Source organism: Onychostruthus taczanowskii, unplaced genomic scaffold (assembly GCF_017590055.1).
Source record: "Onychostruthus taczanowskii isolate IOZ18803 unplaced genomic scaffold, ASM1759005v1 scaffold5, whole genome shotgun sequence".
Lineage (NCBI taxonomy): Eukaryota > Metazoa > Chordata > Aves > Passeriformes > Passeridae > Onychostruthus > Onychostruthus taczanowskii.
The window spans coordinates 4,295,627-4,309,445 of record NW_024502568.1 but is presented as its reverse complement, the minus strand read 5'-3'; the positions used below and the strand labels follow the sequence as shown (position 1 = coordinate 4,309,445).

The window sequence follows — 13,819 nt, the reverse complement described above, 5'->3', positions numbered from 1 at the left end:
TAAGATATTCTGGTGAAGGGAGGAGCTACCAAGTACTCAGTTCTAATTGTTACTGCAGTGAAATGCAACAATTTTTTGCTAGCAACAAGCATGTATATGAACTGTTATTAAAAAAAAGAGTTGATTCTCTTTTAACTTATATAACGACCTCTCAATGAGAACCCAGTTCAAAACTCTGCTTTTGCAACTTTGCCTGTCTGTTGAGTGAGCTTTCCTTGAGAAGCCAATTACTAGTCCAGTTAGGCATCAAAAATACCAGAAACAGGTGTGTCTTTAGCACATCTTTCTGCTGGTCTTTTGTTATTTCCAGAACTCTTCCTAGTGTGTTCAACTGTTCATGTTTCGTGAGAGCATGTGAGTGCCTATAATTTGCTTTCCCATATCGCTTATTCACTTATTTCTAAAATCCAGTCAAGCAAGGCAGGTTTGTAAGTTACGCAGAATAGTAACTCCCAGAATTTTGTTTTGCAGCCTCCAGAATACTTAGTGAGGATCCAAACTCTGTTTAAGATACAGAGGAGTGATAGAAAATATTAAACATTAAGTGCTTGAAACTATAATAATATTGATTTGCTTTAGCTTATAAACTTAATAAAAACAGTAATGTCTCCAAACTTCTCTTTGACAACTAGTGCCATATAGCACAGTGAGGGAAAAGTAAATGAATGTTGGCTACATGACTGCAAATATCATAACCTGTTAGAAAATAGCAGTTCTTAATTGCTTTTGTTCATAAGCTGGCAAATACTTGGGGAATAGGATGTTGATTTTTGGACAGGTGAATATTTTAATAGAGGATTTGATGTAATAATTCCCTTGAGTCTAAGTAGTGCTGGTTCTGCAGCTCTTGAAACATCTCTGTTAAAAACACAGTAGTATTATTTCAATTTTCTAGCATGGGTTTTGACTTCTGTTCCCTAGAATTTTAAAACTGATTTTTTATTTCACTTTCTTAGGTTCGACATGGTGCAGGTACTGGACTGAGAGAGATACTTAAAGCTCATGGCAAAAGTGGTGGTAAAATGGGAGATAGCTCTTTAGAGGAGGTAGGTTTCTAGTCATGTAGACTTAATATTTTACTTAAATGAAGTTTAGAAAAGAGACTCATTAAAATACTTTGCAATAGGTCTGTGATGTGGGGGAATATAAAGACTTTTCTACTAAGAATCGTCTGGATGACATCACTGTATGCACTGATGAAACATTGTTTTTAAAAGGCCTATGCAGAACCCAATACTACTGTATAATTAGCCATTAATATGTTTGCTGTGTATAAAGTTATTAAACATTAGTTTCCATATTAGAATATACTGTTCTCATGTCCTGGTAAGGCTGTACTGAAACAAAATTGACAAGTTGATTGTGTTACTCTGGTAGTGTCTCAGACCATCTAACTCTACTTGCTTAAATAGTAAGAGGACTCTATCAACCTGGTCTCTTTATTATGAGAAAAGGAATTAAAATAGTCTTCTTAAAAGGAGAACAATTGTTTAAAAATATCCTGACTGTAATAGCTTGTTTACTAACAGTGAATTTTATCCAGATTCCTACTGACTCCCCTGCTGTAGAAACAGCTGGAAGAGCTTGTGGCTTAGAGAGTTGAAGCATGAGATGTAAATCAGTGTACTTCAGCATACTTTGTAAATAGAGAAAGCAAAAACTTCTCTTTGTCCTTGCTTCCCTGTAGGGTAGTATTTGTTCCATGGAGATGGCTGGGTGGGTGATAACACAATCTGCAATCATAAAATACTTGAAACCATTCCTTTACTACTTATGGAAAGTGTATGTACTCCAGCTGGCTTCACAGCCTGCTGTATATGCCCTGTGCTGGGTATAATTCTTTGGCATGTATGGGAATATGAAATCTAGAAGATGCTTTAAGTTTTGTTCATTAAAAGGGTAGTTCTCAAGGGAAGTGGTGACCTAGTAGGCACATAGTGGAAATGAGAAGGATGATGCCTGAGCAGTTGTTTTTATTGGACTTCTGCTCTGAGATAGAAAATTAGAGTAATTGGTCTCTAGCAGAGGCTGGAGCTTCAAGATGAGCTTTGATAAATGTGGAGAGATGGGACTGAAAAAAAGCTCCTTTCACTGGGTCTCCCACAGTGAGGTACTGCTTTAGAGTTTTACTTGTAAGTATGCTTCCAGCATATTAGTTAATGTCCTAGAATGTGTTGCTGTTTGTCAGTATAGAATATCTGAATGGCTTTACTTTGTGCTGTGTAGGAATAAATTGTCCCTCTTAAAAGATGCTCTCAAGCTATTGTGTTTCATCTCTAGCAGGCAACAAAGCATCACGCAGTCTTTATCTCACTCCCTCCTTTGGTGGTGTGGGGAGGGTTAGGGTTAGGGGACAGTCAGGAAAGAAATAAAATTCATGGGTTGAGAAAACAAGTTTCATAATTGAAATAAAGTAAAATATTGTAATAATAGTACTAATTGCAGTAACAGTAATAACAGTAAGGAAAAGGAGAGAGAGAATTAAAATCCAAGAAAAACAAGTGCTGCACAATATACTTGCTTACTGTCCTCTGATCAATGCCCAGCCTGGCCCCCACTCAGCTCCTTCTGGATACCTCCCCCAGTTTATATACTGGGCATGACATTCTGTGGGGTGGAATGTTCCTTTGTCACCTATCCCAGCTATGCTTCCTCTCTTTTTGTGTACCTCCTCACTGGCAGAGCGTGAGGCATTCAGAAGTCTTTGAATTAGGGTCAGCATAATGCAGCAGCAAAACATCAGTGTGGTATCACCATTATTCTTATGCAGACCCCAGAGCACAGTCTGTACCAGCTACTACGAAAAAACCCAACTCTGTCCCAGCTGAAAGCAGGACACTAGCCTTTTGATAAAGGTACTGTGTTTTTAGAGAAGAAAACATCCAGGTTATGATGTTTATAATAATCCAAATGAGATTAATTAGTGCTGACTACTTGGCCTGAGCTGTCTCTGCAAGAGAACTGTATTGAGTCAATGTGAACATTTGTTGCCATGTCTATTACAGATTTCAGCTAAAGTAAGCATATCAGAAATGCTTTATAAATAAATGTAGTCAAGGTGTTCAACTTTTCTCTTCTTACAGATGATTCAGCAGCATCAGGAGTGGCTAGAAGACTTGGTTATTAGACTTCTTTGTGTGTTTGCACTAGACAGATTTGGAGACTTTGTTTCAGATGAAGTAAGTTTAAGTTACCTTTGCATGATCAGGTAGATCAGCAGGCTTCTGCTGGAGATAACACTGCAGGAGCTTGGCTGTGCCTTGTATGATGCTACTGCATGTGCCTGTTAGAACTGCTTGGAGATGCTTACTAAAAGGTAGCTGATACATGAACTTCACCTTGTTTGTATAGCAGTTTGATCATCAGACTTCCTTAAAGTCAAATTTCTGTTTTATTGTTTACTTTTTCCTAGGTAGTGGCACCAGTACGCGAGACTTGTGCTCAGACTTTGGGAGTAGTATTGAAACACATGAATGAAACTGGTGTTCATAAAACTGTGGATGTTCTCCTGAAGCTGCTTACACAGGAGCAGTGGGAAGTGAGACATGGTGGTCTCCTAGGAATAAAGTATGCTTTGGCAGTACGTCAGGTAATAACCCTCATGACAAATTGTTGAGAGCATGGGATCAAAAAATCTCTGCTCCAAGTAGAGGATGTGGATGAACAGTGACTAGGTGTGATAAAGCAAATTTGCTTGCAGTGCAGTCCTGTGGGTTGAGATGTGTGACTGCGCTTCTATATCCATGCTGCAAGAATATAGTGCAAGGTGTGCTTGCAGAAAACATTAGAAATAAGAGGATATGCCTGCCTGGTCTTGGTGATACTCTCATAGGTAACAGAGCAGAGTCTTGCAAGAAGTTTAAGCTATCTGTGGTGGTATTCTGCAGACACTGAGCTTTCTTTATACCAAAACTGAGCTGATTTACAGTTTATTAAATGTATAACCTGTGTTTGATTTCATGAATGGTAACTTAAAATACTTAGATTACAATGTTGGACTTGTACCATCCCTTTGAAACAATTAGGTTCATTCACACACACAGAGTGCATCTTATTTGATTGTATCTTTATAAGCTTTTTCAGTTTAAAAATGCTTTTGGTCTTTTTGACAGGACATGATCAACACTTTATTGCCTAAAGTGTTGCCTGCAATAATTGAAGGTCTGCAAGATCTGGATGATGATGTCCGAGCTGTTGCTGCAGCATCTTTAGTACCAGTAGTGGAAAGCCTGGTCCAACTTCAATCTCAGAAGGTGACTGAACTGTTTTTAAGTTTACTTTTGGTCTAAATGAAGAAAATAATATTTAGAGGCAACACTGGTTTAGTTGGTTTTTTAAAATAATAATCCTCCTCTGCTTATTTGTGTAGGTGCCTTTTATCCTTAATACCTTGTGGGATGCACTTCTGGAGTTGGATGACTTGACAGCTTCCACAAACAGTATCATGATCCTGCTTTCATCCCTTCTGACTTACCCTCAGGTCCGCAAATGCAGGTAACTTTTCAATTGCTTTTGCTTCAGTATTACAGGTCTGTCAGATTGGAATTATCAGTTTCTTTCAAATCATGTACCAAGGAGATTATTAATTTAACTCAGTATTTTATTTCTACTCTGGTTTTTCCATGAAGTGGGGGTTACAACAGTGGTTCTATTTTGATTACATTAGTGAAATGCAACAGAGGAATGAAGAAGTGTATTAGACAAGGTTTATATGTGACTTTTTTCCCTGTCTCTGTGCATTTATCTTGGGTGTTTTAGTATAGGCTATTGGCTCTGCTCACATGGTGGTCCTGCCCACAAACATCTTGCTTGTTAACAAGGAACAGACAAACTCCAAACGAGACCAAACTGTGTATATTGAAACACGTTTATAAGCCTGTAGAATTTTGCTATTGGAACAGTTCTGAAGTAAGCTACAAACATAAATTCACATCAGTGAATTTATGTTTGTAGCTTATTTCACGGTAATTCTGTGACTGGTTGACAACACTGCCTAGTTGCTATCTCCTTGGGACTCTGACAAATTAAATTAAAGGAACTGCACCTTAGTATGGTAAATTTTTCATAGTAAACTCACAGTATCTGCATTTAAGGTAGATACTATACACATTTGATTTTTCTCATCCTATATGATTAGCACTGTTGAAGCTGGTGGTTGCCCAAATCTAAAATAAAGAATGTAGTTTTGTTATAATTCAGTCTTTAATTCGGCATGAGCTGCTTGCATCAGCTGGTGTGCCAGTTGCATCAGTTGATATGCCAGTTCATGCCAAAAAGATGCAAGCTTGTTTTAAATTATTTGTAAAGTCATAACTGCCCAACAGCAACTTCAGAACAGAAATAGCCCCTCCTTTTTTCTAAACAGTTGAACAAAGCCTAATCTGTGGAAAAAACATCGTAAAAATACATGCTTAAATTGACTAGTTCTCTGTACCAGTTTTAAAAACCCTTCCTGGAAAAGGATACCAACTCAAACTATTTTAAATGTGTAAGCTGTAGTAATTTAATACGTCACTTAAAATCCCCAAGTATATGCAATACTTTCTTTTCTTAAAGCTTTCTTTTGGATAAAATGAGAATAAACAAAATTAACTTGGCTCTGTGTGTATGTATGTTTTTATCCCTGACACTGCCTCTACCTCTCCCTCTCCTGTAGTATTCAGCAATCCCTGACAGTTTTGGTCCCACGTGTGTGGCCATTCTTGCATCACACTATCTCTTCTGTGCGAAAAGCAGCACTGGAAACATTGTTCACACTGTTGTCTACCCAAGACCAGGTAAGAACTAGAGTTCTTAATGTCTTACCATGATGCATATTGGAATATACTTGGTCATATGATATTCTTGTTTCAGAGTTCTTCAACATGGCTGACTCCAATTCTGCAAGACATGTTGAGGCACATATTTCAGTTTTGTATCTTAGAAAGCAACCAAGAAATTCTGGATCTTATTCACAAGGTATTTGCATGACTTACTCCTGGATATAGTGCTTGTGTATCTCACTCTTTCAAATCCTCTGTACTTTTGTGCAGATGAAGAATAGTGTGCTAATCTTAAATACTTTGATGCTTTACTGTAGAGCAAATGAGAGAGTGTTCCTTCAGTTTCTCAGCATGTGTATGATCTTACGTAGACCTGGTACAAATTTGTCATGATTTCTACTGTGGTTCTTTCCCAAGGTGTGGCTGGAACTGTTAAACAAGGCATCTGTACAGTATGTTGTTGCAGCTGCTTGTCCATGGATGGGAGCCTGGCTCTGCCTAATGATGCAGCCATCTCATTTGCCTATTGACTTAAACATGTTGCTAGAAGTAAAAACCAGGTCCAAAGTAAGTGAAATGTGGTCTCACTGACTGTTCTGAGGAAAGTAGGAAATTGCTTAGCTGTATATAAAACATTTTCTAAGTGTGTTAGAGGGGAGTGGTGGTGCCTTTCTATAGTTCTAAATGTAAACTGGCTTACAAGCCTCAATTCTGTAGAGCAAAAGGGTTCTTGTCAGGTTATCCATAAAGAATTAAGTTCTGTGTAGTATTCTCTACATGGATACTTGATAAAGTCTTTATTTACATGGTTCTAAAGCCATCTGTTTGCAGGTTAAATCCAAAAGCATTGTGTTATTTCTGAGAAGATGCTGAGAGAGGTTTCCTTTTTCCTCTGTGTGTTTATCAGCTGTATGTCAAGTACTAACCTTAATATTATAGTGAAGGAATGTAGCATACATTTAATTGGATTACAGAATACTGGGTAGTGGAGAGATGATTTACAAGTATTGATTGCTTTAAGAAATCTGTTACCCAAGAAGTGTTCTGTCTTAGTCCAACTTTTTCATGATGCGGTGATTATTTGTATTGTTATGGAATATGAATTCATCTTTTCATTACAAACAGACTTTCAACCTTTCCTTTATTCCACAGGAGAAAGCAGGTGCTAAACTGCGTCAAGGTCAAACCCAGAACAAGGAAGTGATTCAGGAATACATTGCTGGGGCAGACAGCATTGCAGAAGATGCAGCAACCAGGGATTACGTTGTCATGCGCGCTCGGATGATGGCAGCAAAGTCAGTTTACTGGAAATGTGAAAAAAATACTTAAAAGCAATGTATTTTTTCATAATATGTAGTGGTTTTGCTAAAATCTAATTAGCGTTTTCGCATCTTCATTTAAAATAATTGATTGCAGAGTAATTATAGCATTGAAGTGACTGTTCTTTTTTGTCTTGTCAGGTTGCTGGGAGCACTTTGTTGCTGCATTTGTGACCCAGGTGTAAATACTGTTACTCAAGAAATAAAGCCAGCTGAATCATTAGCTCAGCTACTGCTCTTCCACTTGAATTCTAAATCTGCCTTGCAGAGGATTAGTGTTGCGTTAGTAATCTGTGAGTGGGCAGCCTTGCAAAAGGTAGGATGTTTCTGCAGCAAAAATATATTTTACTTACTATCTCAATCTACTGCTTGTTGTGTGGTACTTACCTACTGAAATCTTATTTCAAGCTAAGCTAAAACGGTGTTTATACACCTAAATACCAAAATCTTGATTGTTAGACAGTGGAGGAATACAGGACTCAGCAGATAAATGCCAGCTGTCAGAACTATGAATCAGTAAATATGTTCACATTTTTCTAGAAATAAATCTATTCTCAAGATGCCTTTATCTAAGGTCAGTGATTCCTTTTAAAATTACTGTCTTTTATCTATTCGCTATCATTTCTATTGGCAGACTTTTTGTTCATAATCCTTTATATCTTTAATATTCTGAGTTGTGTATGTTAATAGTCCCTCTGCAAACTGGATTTTTGTAGCTAGATTGAGCTGCCCAAGACTGAACAAAAGAAATTGTGATTATTCAGAAATGCAAATTTTGTTTTTCTGTTACAGGAGTGTACAACTGTGGCTATTTGTGTTCAGCCTCGTTTACTTGGGGTCCTTTCTGAGCATCTCTATTATGATGAAATTGCTGTTCCTTTTACACGAATGCAAAACGAATGTAAACAACTCATCTCATTGCTAGCTGATTCACACATTGACATTGGAAACAGAGTAAACTGCAGTGTATTTACAATAGATCAAGCTAATGAGCTGGTAAGTAGAGGCATGCCTGCCTTTCCTCCAAATCTGTTCTTGTCTTGAAATACACCTTCAGCATAATTATTACATAGACAGTAACTTGCAGAAATAATGTTGTGGCCTTTGCATATCTCATGAAAAAGAACGTGCAAGGATTCTTATTGTTTCTCCTGAGGTGTGTTTACAGTCTGACAAAACTCAAGTGCAATGCAAAATACATACTCAATGGGAGAATAAAACAGTGTTCTGATCCCAGGTGTGGATTCACTGTTGAAATCTACACACAAGAAAACAAAGCAGGCTTCAAAACCATTGTCAGAAGACTTGTAAATAGACTGCGTAAATTCTAGACCTTCTCCCCCCTTGCCAGTGACCTTTTAATCTGCTTTTAATCTTTCTCCAGTGAAAGATTTAAACAACAATAGTCAACCATTTGTGAGTGGGGAAGGATATGGAAGGTTCTGCAACTACTTTGTTGTGCTTTTTTCTTAGATTTTTATCCCAGTCACTTTCCTCAAAAGAAAATCAGCTGAGTACCAACTTGTTCGTGCACAGGACCTTGCACATTCTTTCTGGATTGTTGTAGTCACATTCTGCTTTGCTAATCTGTCACATGCTTAAATATTTCCAGAATATCTGGATAGAACTGGCAGATATGGTAAAATCTAAATTTGCAGGAGTACATAAACTGCAAATTTAGCAGTAGCTCTGGGAATGTAGACTTTAAATGTCTGTGATATACTTGATTTTATCTTTGATCTGCTGTTCAGGATTCCCAGAAATACATTTTGGAGCATGGAAATGGTGGTATGTGGTCAACTGACTCATGTTGTGCCATGAGGATATCCTGTTTTATAGTCAATGAAACAGATTTCTAATTCCTTTTTTTTTTCCCCTTTCTCTTAGGTTACTTCTGTTTTCAATGAGGTGACATCATCCTTTACTTTGAATCCTAAAGCTCTGCAACAGTTGGACAGTAAAAGGCAGCAAGTCCAAATGACAGTTACAGAAACAAATCAGGAATGGCAAGTGTTGCATCTGCGAGTCCATACCTTTGCTGCATGTGCAGTTGTGAACTTGCAGCAACTCCCAGAAAAACTAAATCCTGTTATAAAACCCTTAATGGAAGCTATCAAAAAAGAAGAGAATACACTCATACAAAACTATGTGGCTTCATGTATAGCAAAGTTACTTCAGCAGTGTACAACAAGGTCTCCTTGTCCCAACTCCAAGATTATAAAAAATCTCTGCAACTCCCTGTGTGTGGATCCACATCTTACCCCACTGGCAGCATGTCCTGCACAGCCTCAGAGTAGCCATGAAAACTCAAAAGGTATGACATCTAAGACTGCCAGGATTCCTAATATGTCAGTGCTTATTTCTGAGCTGTTGAAATGAGTATTTGAATGAGGGTTGTTTTCACTGATTTTTAAAATGCCAGCATCTGAGTATTTATTAACAGTGATTTCATTTAGATATTTTAAACTGTGTGCAACTAATGGGTATTGTTTTATATCTATATATATCTATAAAATACTTTAATTCCAATTTCCAGGTATGGATTCTTGTTTGGTCAATATCTAGTTCTGATCACATTTCACTTACAGATGTTATTGAGTAAAAATGGAAATCAAAGCAGCCTGTCAAAAATGTGTGACTTGTGTTACATTCCATGGGCTAATTATAACATAAAAAGATGAGGACAGTGTTCAAAATTAATAAAATAATCCTATGCATGCGATGGTCATAGATTTTTTTAAATGGCTGTCCATTATGGAAAATGTATGGATTGAATGAACAACCCAGATTAACCCAATTAAGACCTTAATACTCTCAAACATTCTAACCTCCATTAAGGTTTGACTATTGTATGTTTTACTCTTTCTTAATGAATGTGTCCTCCTTTATCTCAGAGTAGAATAACATTCATATCTGATTGAAAATTAAGCTCTCTAGTATAAATGGAAGCATCAACAAATGCAAAGATACTGATGGCATCTTTTATTGCATCATGATAGAAGTATTCTATCTGTTCTATTGTTTTAAAAGACACAGAACATAAATTGGTTGGAACTTTAGAACATAATGTGTTCACAGGTTACATACATGTTACCTCTGCTTCTTCCTGAATTATAATTTCTGGCAGTTTGCACACTTCTCATTCAGAGTCTGTAATGTGGTCCTAGCACAGTAGCTTTTTGTAGAAGCTCCATGGTCCTCAAGGGTGGAAAAAACTACGGGTTTTTTAAAGCACAATCAGCAGATGACTTGTAGGTAGCTCTCACTTCCCCCTATGTGTTAAACTGCAGCTTAAGTTGTTGTCAGCTGTTCTCCCTTTTCTTTTAGGGCCCAACTCTGATAAAGATGGGATGCAGCACACAGTTACTAAGCACAGGGGAATAATTACACTGTACAGACATCAGAAAGCTGCTTTTGCCATCACAAGTCGGCGAGGTCCTACTCCAAAAGCTCCAAAAGCCCCTATTGCAGATCTCCCCACAGGCAGCAGTGGAAGCATTCCTACAGAACTTGATGAGGTACATTTCAAAAGCTTGAATTTGCAACTTCACATCCACCCCTCCTTTCCACTTTGAATTCACTGGAGTTGATACCATTGTAAGTAGGGATGGCAGAGGTTTTGCATCACAAAACAGGAAGTGATGCAAGCAGCTTATGTTTGATGTTTTAAATGTTGGTCATTAAGAACATTAATAACTCCTGAAATGTTGTATTTACTATAGAGTATGAATATAAGTTCATGCAGATGGATTTCCACAATGGGTGGAACAAACACAGGAGGACACGAACTGTGCCCATGTTAGTGTTGGTCCATCTCAATGCCTGGTGGATGCCTCTGAAGCATTAAAACCAGCAATTGAACTATGATTGTGTAAAACAGCATGTCTGTGTGACTTCCATACCTGATGTCCTAAACTCTTCCCTTTTATTAATTTCAAACTTGAGCATGTTTTAATAAGATTCTAGGCAGGACTGTAAACTCCTAAACAGTGTTGTGGATTTTGTTCTTAATTACTAGTGGTTTTTATTAATTCTGCTTGCCAAAGAGGGGTGGGAACAAGAGAGGGAGATAAATAAATCAAGTATTGTAAATTTTCTGGTAAGTACTGTTCTTGGTATCACTGTATTGGCCATATCTGAAGTTCTGGAACTGGAACCACTTTGAACTGTCTTGTTGAAATGGACCAGTACCAGCAAAGACCAAATCTCAAATTTATAGACCTTAAATAATTGTTTATAGACCTTAAATAATTGACTAGGAAAGATTTTAGTTTTTTTTATATGTGTATAAAGAATAAAGTAATTAACTTGGGAAAAAATCTATTGGTGAATGTGTTGTAGGTAGGTATAAACACCATCAGAATTGAATGCCTATGTAGTGAGAGGTCACCCTTGACAATAGTTGTTAGTAAATGTATCTCACCTTGCTCTTTTGTTGAATTGTTTAATCCTAGGCTCAGAAACCTTATGTTGTACAGAGAAGAGGAGCTGAATTTGCCTTATCTACTATAGCTAAACATTTTGGTGCTGAAATGGCAACGGGATTGCCACATCTCTGGGATGCTATGGTTGGTTCGTTAAGGAACAACATTCACATAAATAATTTTGGTAATTACACTTCTGATTTAAGCTGGGAGGGGTGGCAAGCTGAAGTCAGCGTGTCAGTCTTAAACTGAGCACCTTTTCTGTTTTTACTAGACCGAAAGGCATTACTGGAAAAAGGAGATGCTCCTGCCCAGGAGCTGGTGAATTCCTTGCAGGTTTTTGAAACAACAGCAGCTTCGATGGACACTCAGCTACATCCTCTGGTAATCAGCTTGTGCATGAAACACTTCAGTCTCCTTAGTGCTAGTGGTTTAAGTCTTTATTTTTCTGTTTTAGATGCTTTTCTGATTTTGCTCAAATAATGTTTTAGTCACTCACTAGCCTGCCTGTTCTCCAAGGCCTCTGTCCTAGTCTTGATAAACTGAAGGCGTAGCCTCCAGCATTAAAATGTGCCATTTTAAAGCTGTTTTTTCCCCTGTATTCTGTAGGATGTTAAATTGTCATTTATGCAGGTTGTAGAATAAACCACAAAAGCAAACAGCTACATAAAAGTTAAGCCTTGGCCTACCCTTTTTTGGACGAGATCCCGAAGAGGATTTTGTCCAATGTTTGAGTTATGGTAATACTTGTTGTTGTGTTACATTGGAATCAGCATCTCTGCTCTGCTTTATTCTAACTCTTTATTTCCTAAACCTGGAGAACAGACTGGTAATATGATCTGTTTGTTATGAAAGTACAGATAAAAATGTGGTTATGCAGCACTGTGTGGCTGAGTGAAAGACTTTTTTAATACATGCATTTTATATATATGTACACATAAATGTGGTATGTAGTTAATGTGTAGATTGGTTTTGGTGATGCTAATACTGTATGCAGTTTAAAAAAAAACTTGTAGAAAGTCAAAGAGGCTGAACTTGGTTCATCAAAGCTAGTATTTAGGGACTTTCACACTAGGAAAAACCTGACCATCTGTTTAGGTATCTGATACAAAAGCATATCTGCACTGATTAAAAGGAAGACACATACACATACCAGACATAGATGTATACCCTGCTGGGGAGATGCAGATTTCCTTCTGGGTGTCCTCCTTGTCACACAGAATTATTGAGATTCCCAACATAAGTAATTAATCTGCCTAAACACAACGGGAATGAGTCTAGGACAAATTTGCTAACTGGAATTCTTAAATCTATGCATCTGTATTTAAGAAAAAATTCTTTATTCTTTAATAAAAAATTCTGGGTATTTAGTACTATATTTTCAGTGTGAAATATTTCCTTGCTAACTAAGGGCTTCATTAATTTTGATTTTGACTGATATGCTGAATATTTTGTTACTCTGAATTTTATCTATATTGGGGCGTAATACATGTTCAAATTGTCTTTTCTTCTGAAATAATTTTTTAGTTTAAACAATTATGTCTTGCAAAGGAGCCATTTTAAACATCCTTAAATGACTTTAAAAGACTCTGTAGTTCAAAAAATCTCTAATTTTTTTATAATTCATATGAACCTTTAATCCCCACACCTTTTTCTTTTGTTCAGTTAATACAGCATTTGCCTCATCTTTACATGTGCCTTCAACATCCCAGCACTGCTGTGAGACACATGGCTTCCCGTTGTGTGGGTGTTATGAGCAAAATAGCAACCATGGAAACAATGAATATCTTCCTAGAGAAAGTTCTGCCGTGGCTGGGAGCAATAGATGACAACACCAAACAAGAGGGTGCAATTGAAGCACTTGCATGTATCCTTATTGGGTATTCAAAAATGCAGAAACTTCTTTGCTGTTGTTTCGTTTGGGTGAACAAACATGGTTGCCTGCAAAAATGGAAGGAGGAATGAAATCAAATATTAAGCTGTTTTTTCTTCTGTGGAAAGAAACAGAAGAAAGTTTTATTTCCATTGGCCTTATGTATCTGCCAAGTGACGTTTTGATGGAGGTAATTCAGTTTTTCAAACTAAACACTTTGCTGGCTAAATGTAATTGGGTAGATCAGACTTCCCTTCTTCTGCATTGCTTTGTTACTAGAAATTTCATTCACCTGAGTGTAACAATTAATGACTCTTACTTACTGTGTGAAATCTCATGGGTGTGTATTTGTCAAACCTGATCTGTTAAAAACTATTTCCTTAATAGTCTTACTTACTGTGTGAAATCTCATGGGTGTGTATTTGTCAGACAAACCTGAAC

At 37.2% G+C, this 13,819-nt stretch overlaps 1 protein-coding gene across 2 annotated transcripts in view; it reads left to right on the top strand.

Annotated features, from left to right (window-relative positions):
* Positions 1-13,819, top strand: part of BTAF1 (B-TFIID TATA-box binding protein associated factor 1) — a 43,055-nt gene that overhangs the window by 18,568 nt on the left and 10,668 nt on the right. Inside the window, exons 9-24 of one of the 2 annotated variants that reach the window (XM_041415478.1) lie at positions 957-1,046; positions 3,084-3,179; positions 3,413-3,589; positions 4,113-4,253; positions 4,370-4,494; positions 5,657-5,777; positions 5,854-5,958; positions 6,180-6,329; positions 6,915-7,057; positions 7,223-7,397; positions 7,874-8,077; positions 8,969-9,395; positions 10,409-10,599; positions 11,536-11,689; positions 11,780-11,889; positions 13,171-13,372. In XM_041415478.1, coding sequence (XP_041271412.1) covers positions 957-1,046; positions 3,084-3,179; positions 3,413-3,589; positions 4,113-4,253; positions 4,370-4,494; positions 5,657-5,777; positions 5,854-5,958; positions 6,180-6,329; positions 6,915-7,057; positions 7,223-7,397; positions 7,874-8,077; positions 8,969-9,395; positions 10,409-10,599; positions 11,536-11,689; positions 11,780-11,889; positions 13,171-13,372 — 2,611 coding nt within the window. Of the gene's footprint in view, positions 1-956; positions 1,047-3,083; positions 3,180-3,412; positions 3,590-4,112; positions 4,254-4,369; positions 4,495-5,656; positions 5,778-5,853; positions 5,959-6,179; positions 6,330-6,914; positions 7,058-7,222; positions 7,398-7,873; positions 8,078-8,968; positions 9,396-10,387; positions 10,600-11,535; positions 11,690-11,779; positions 11,890-13,170; positions 13,373-13,819 lie in introns of both variants that reach the window. The other variant, XM_041415477.1, reaches the window with a different exon arrangement.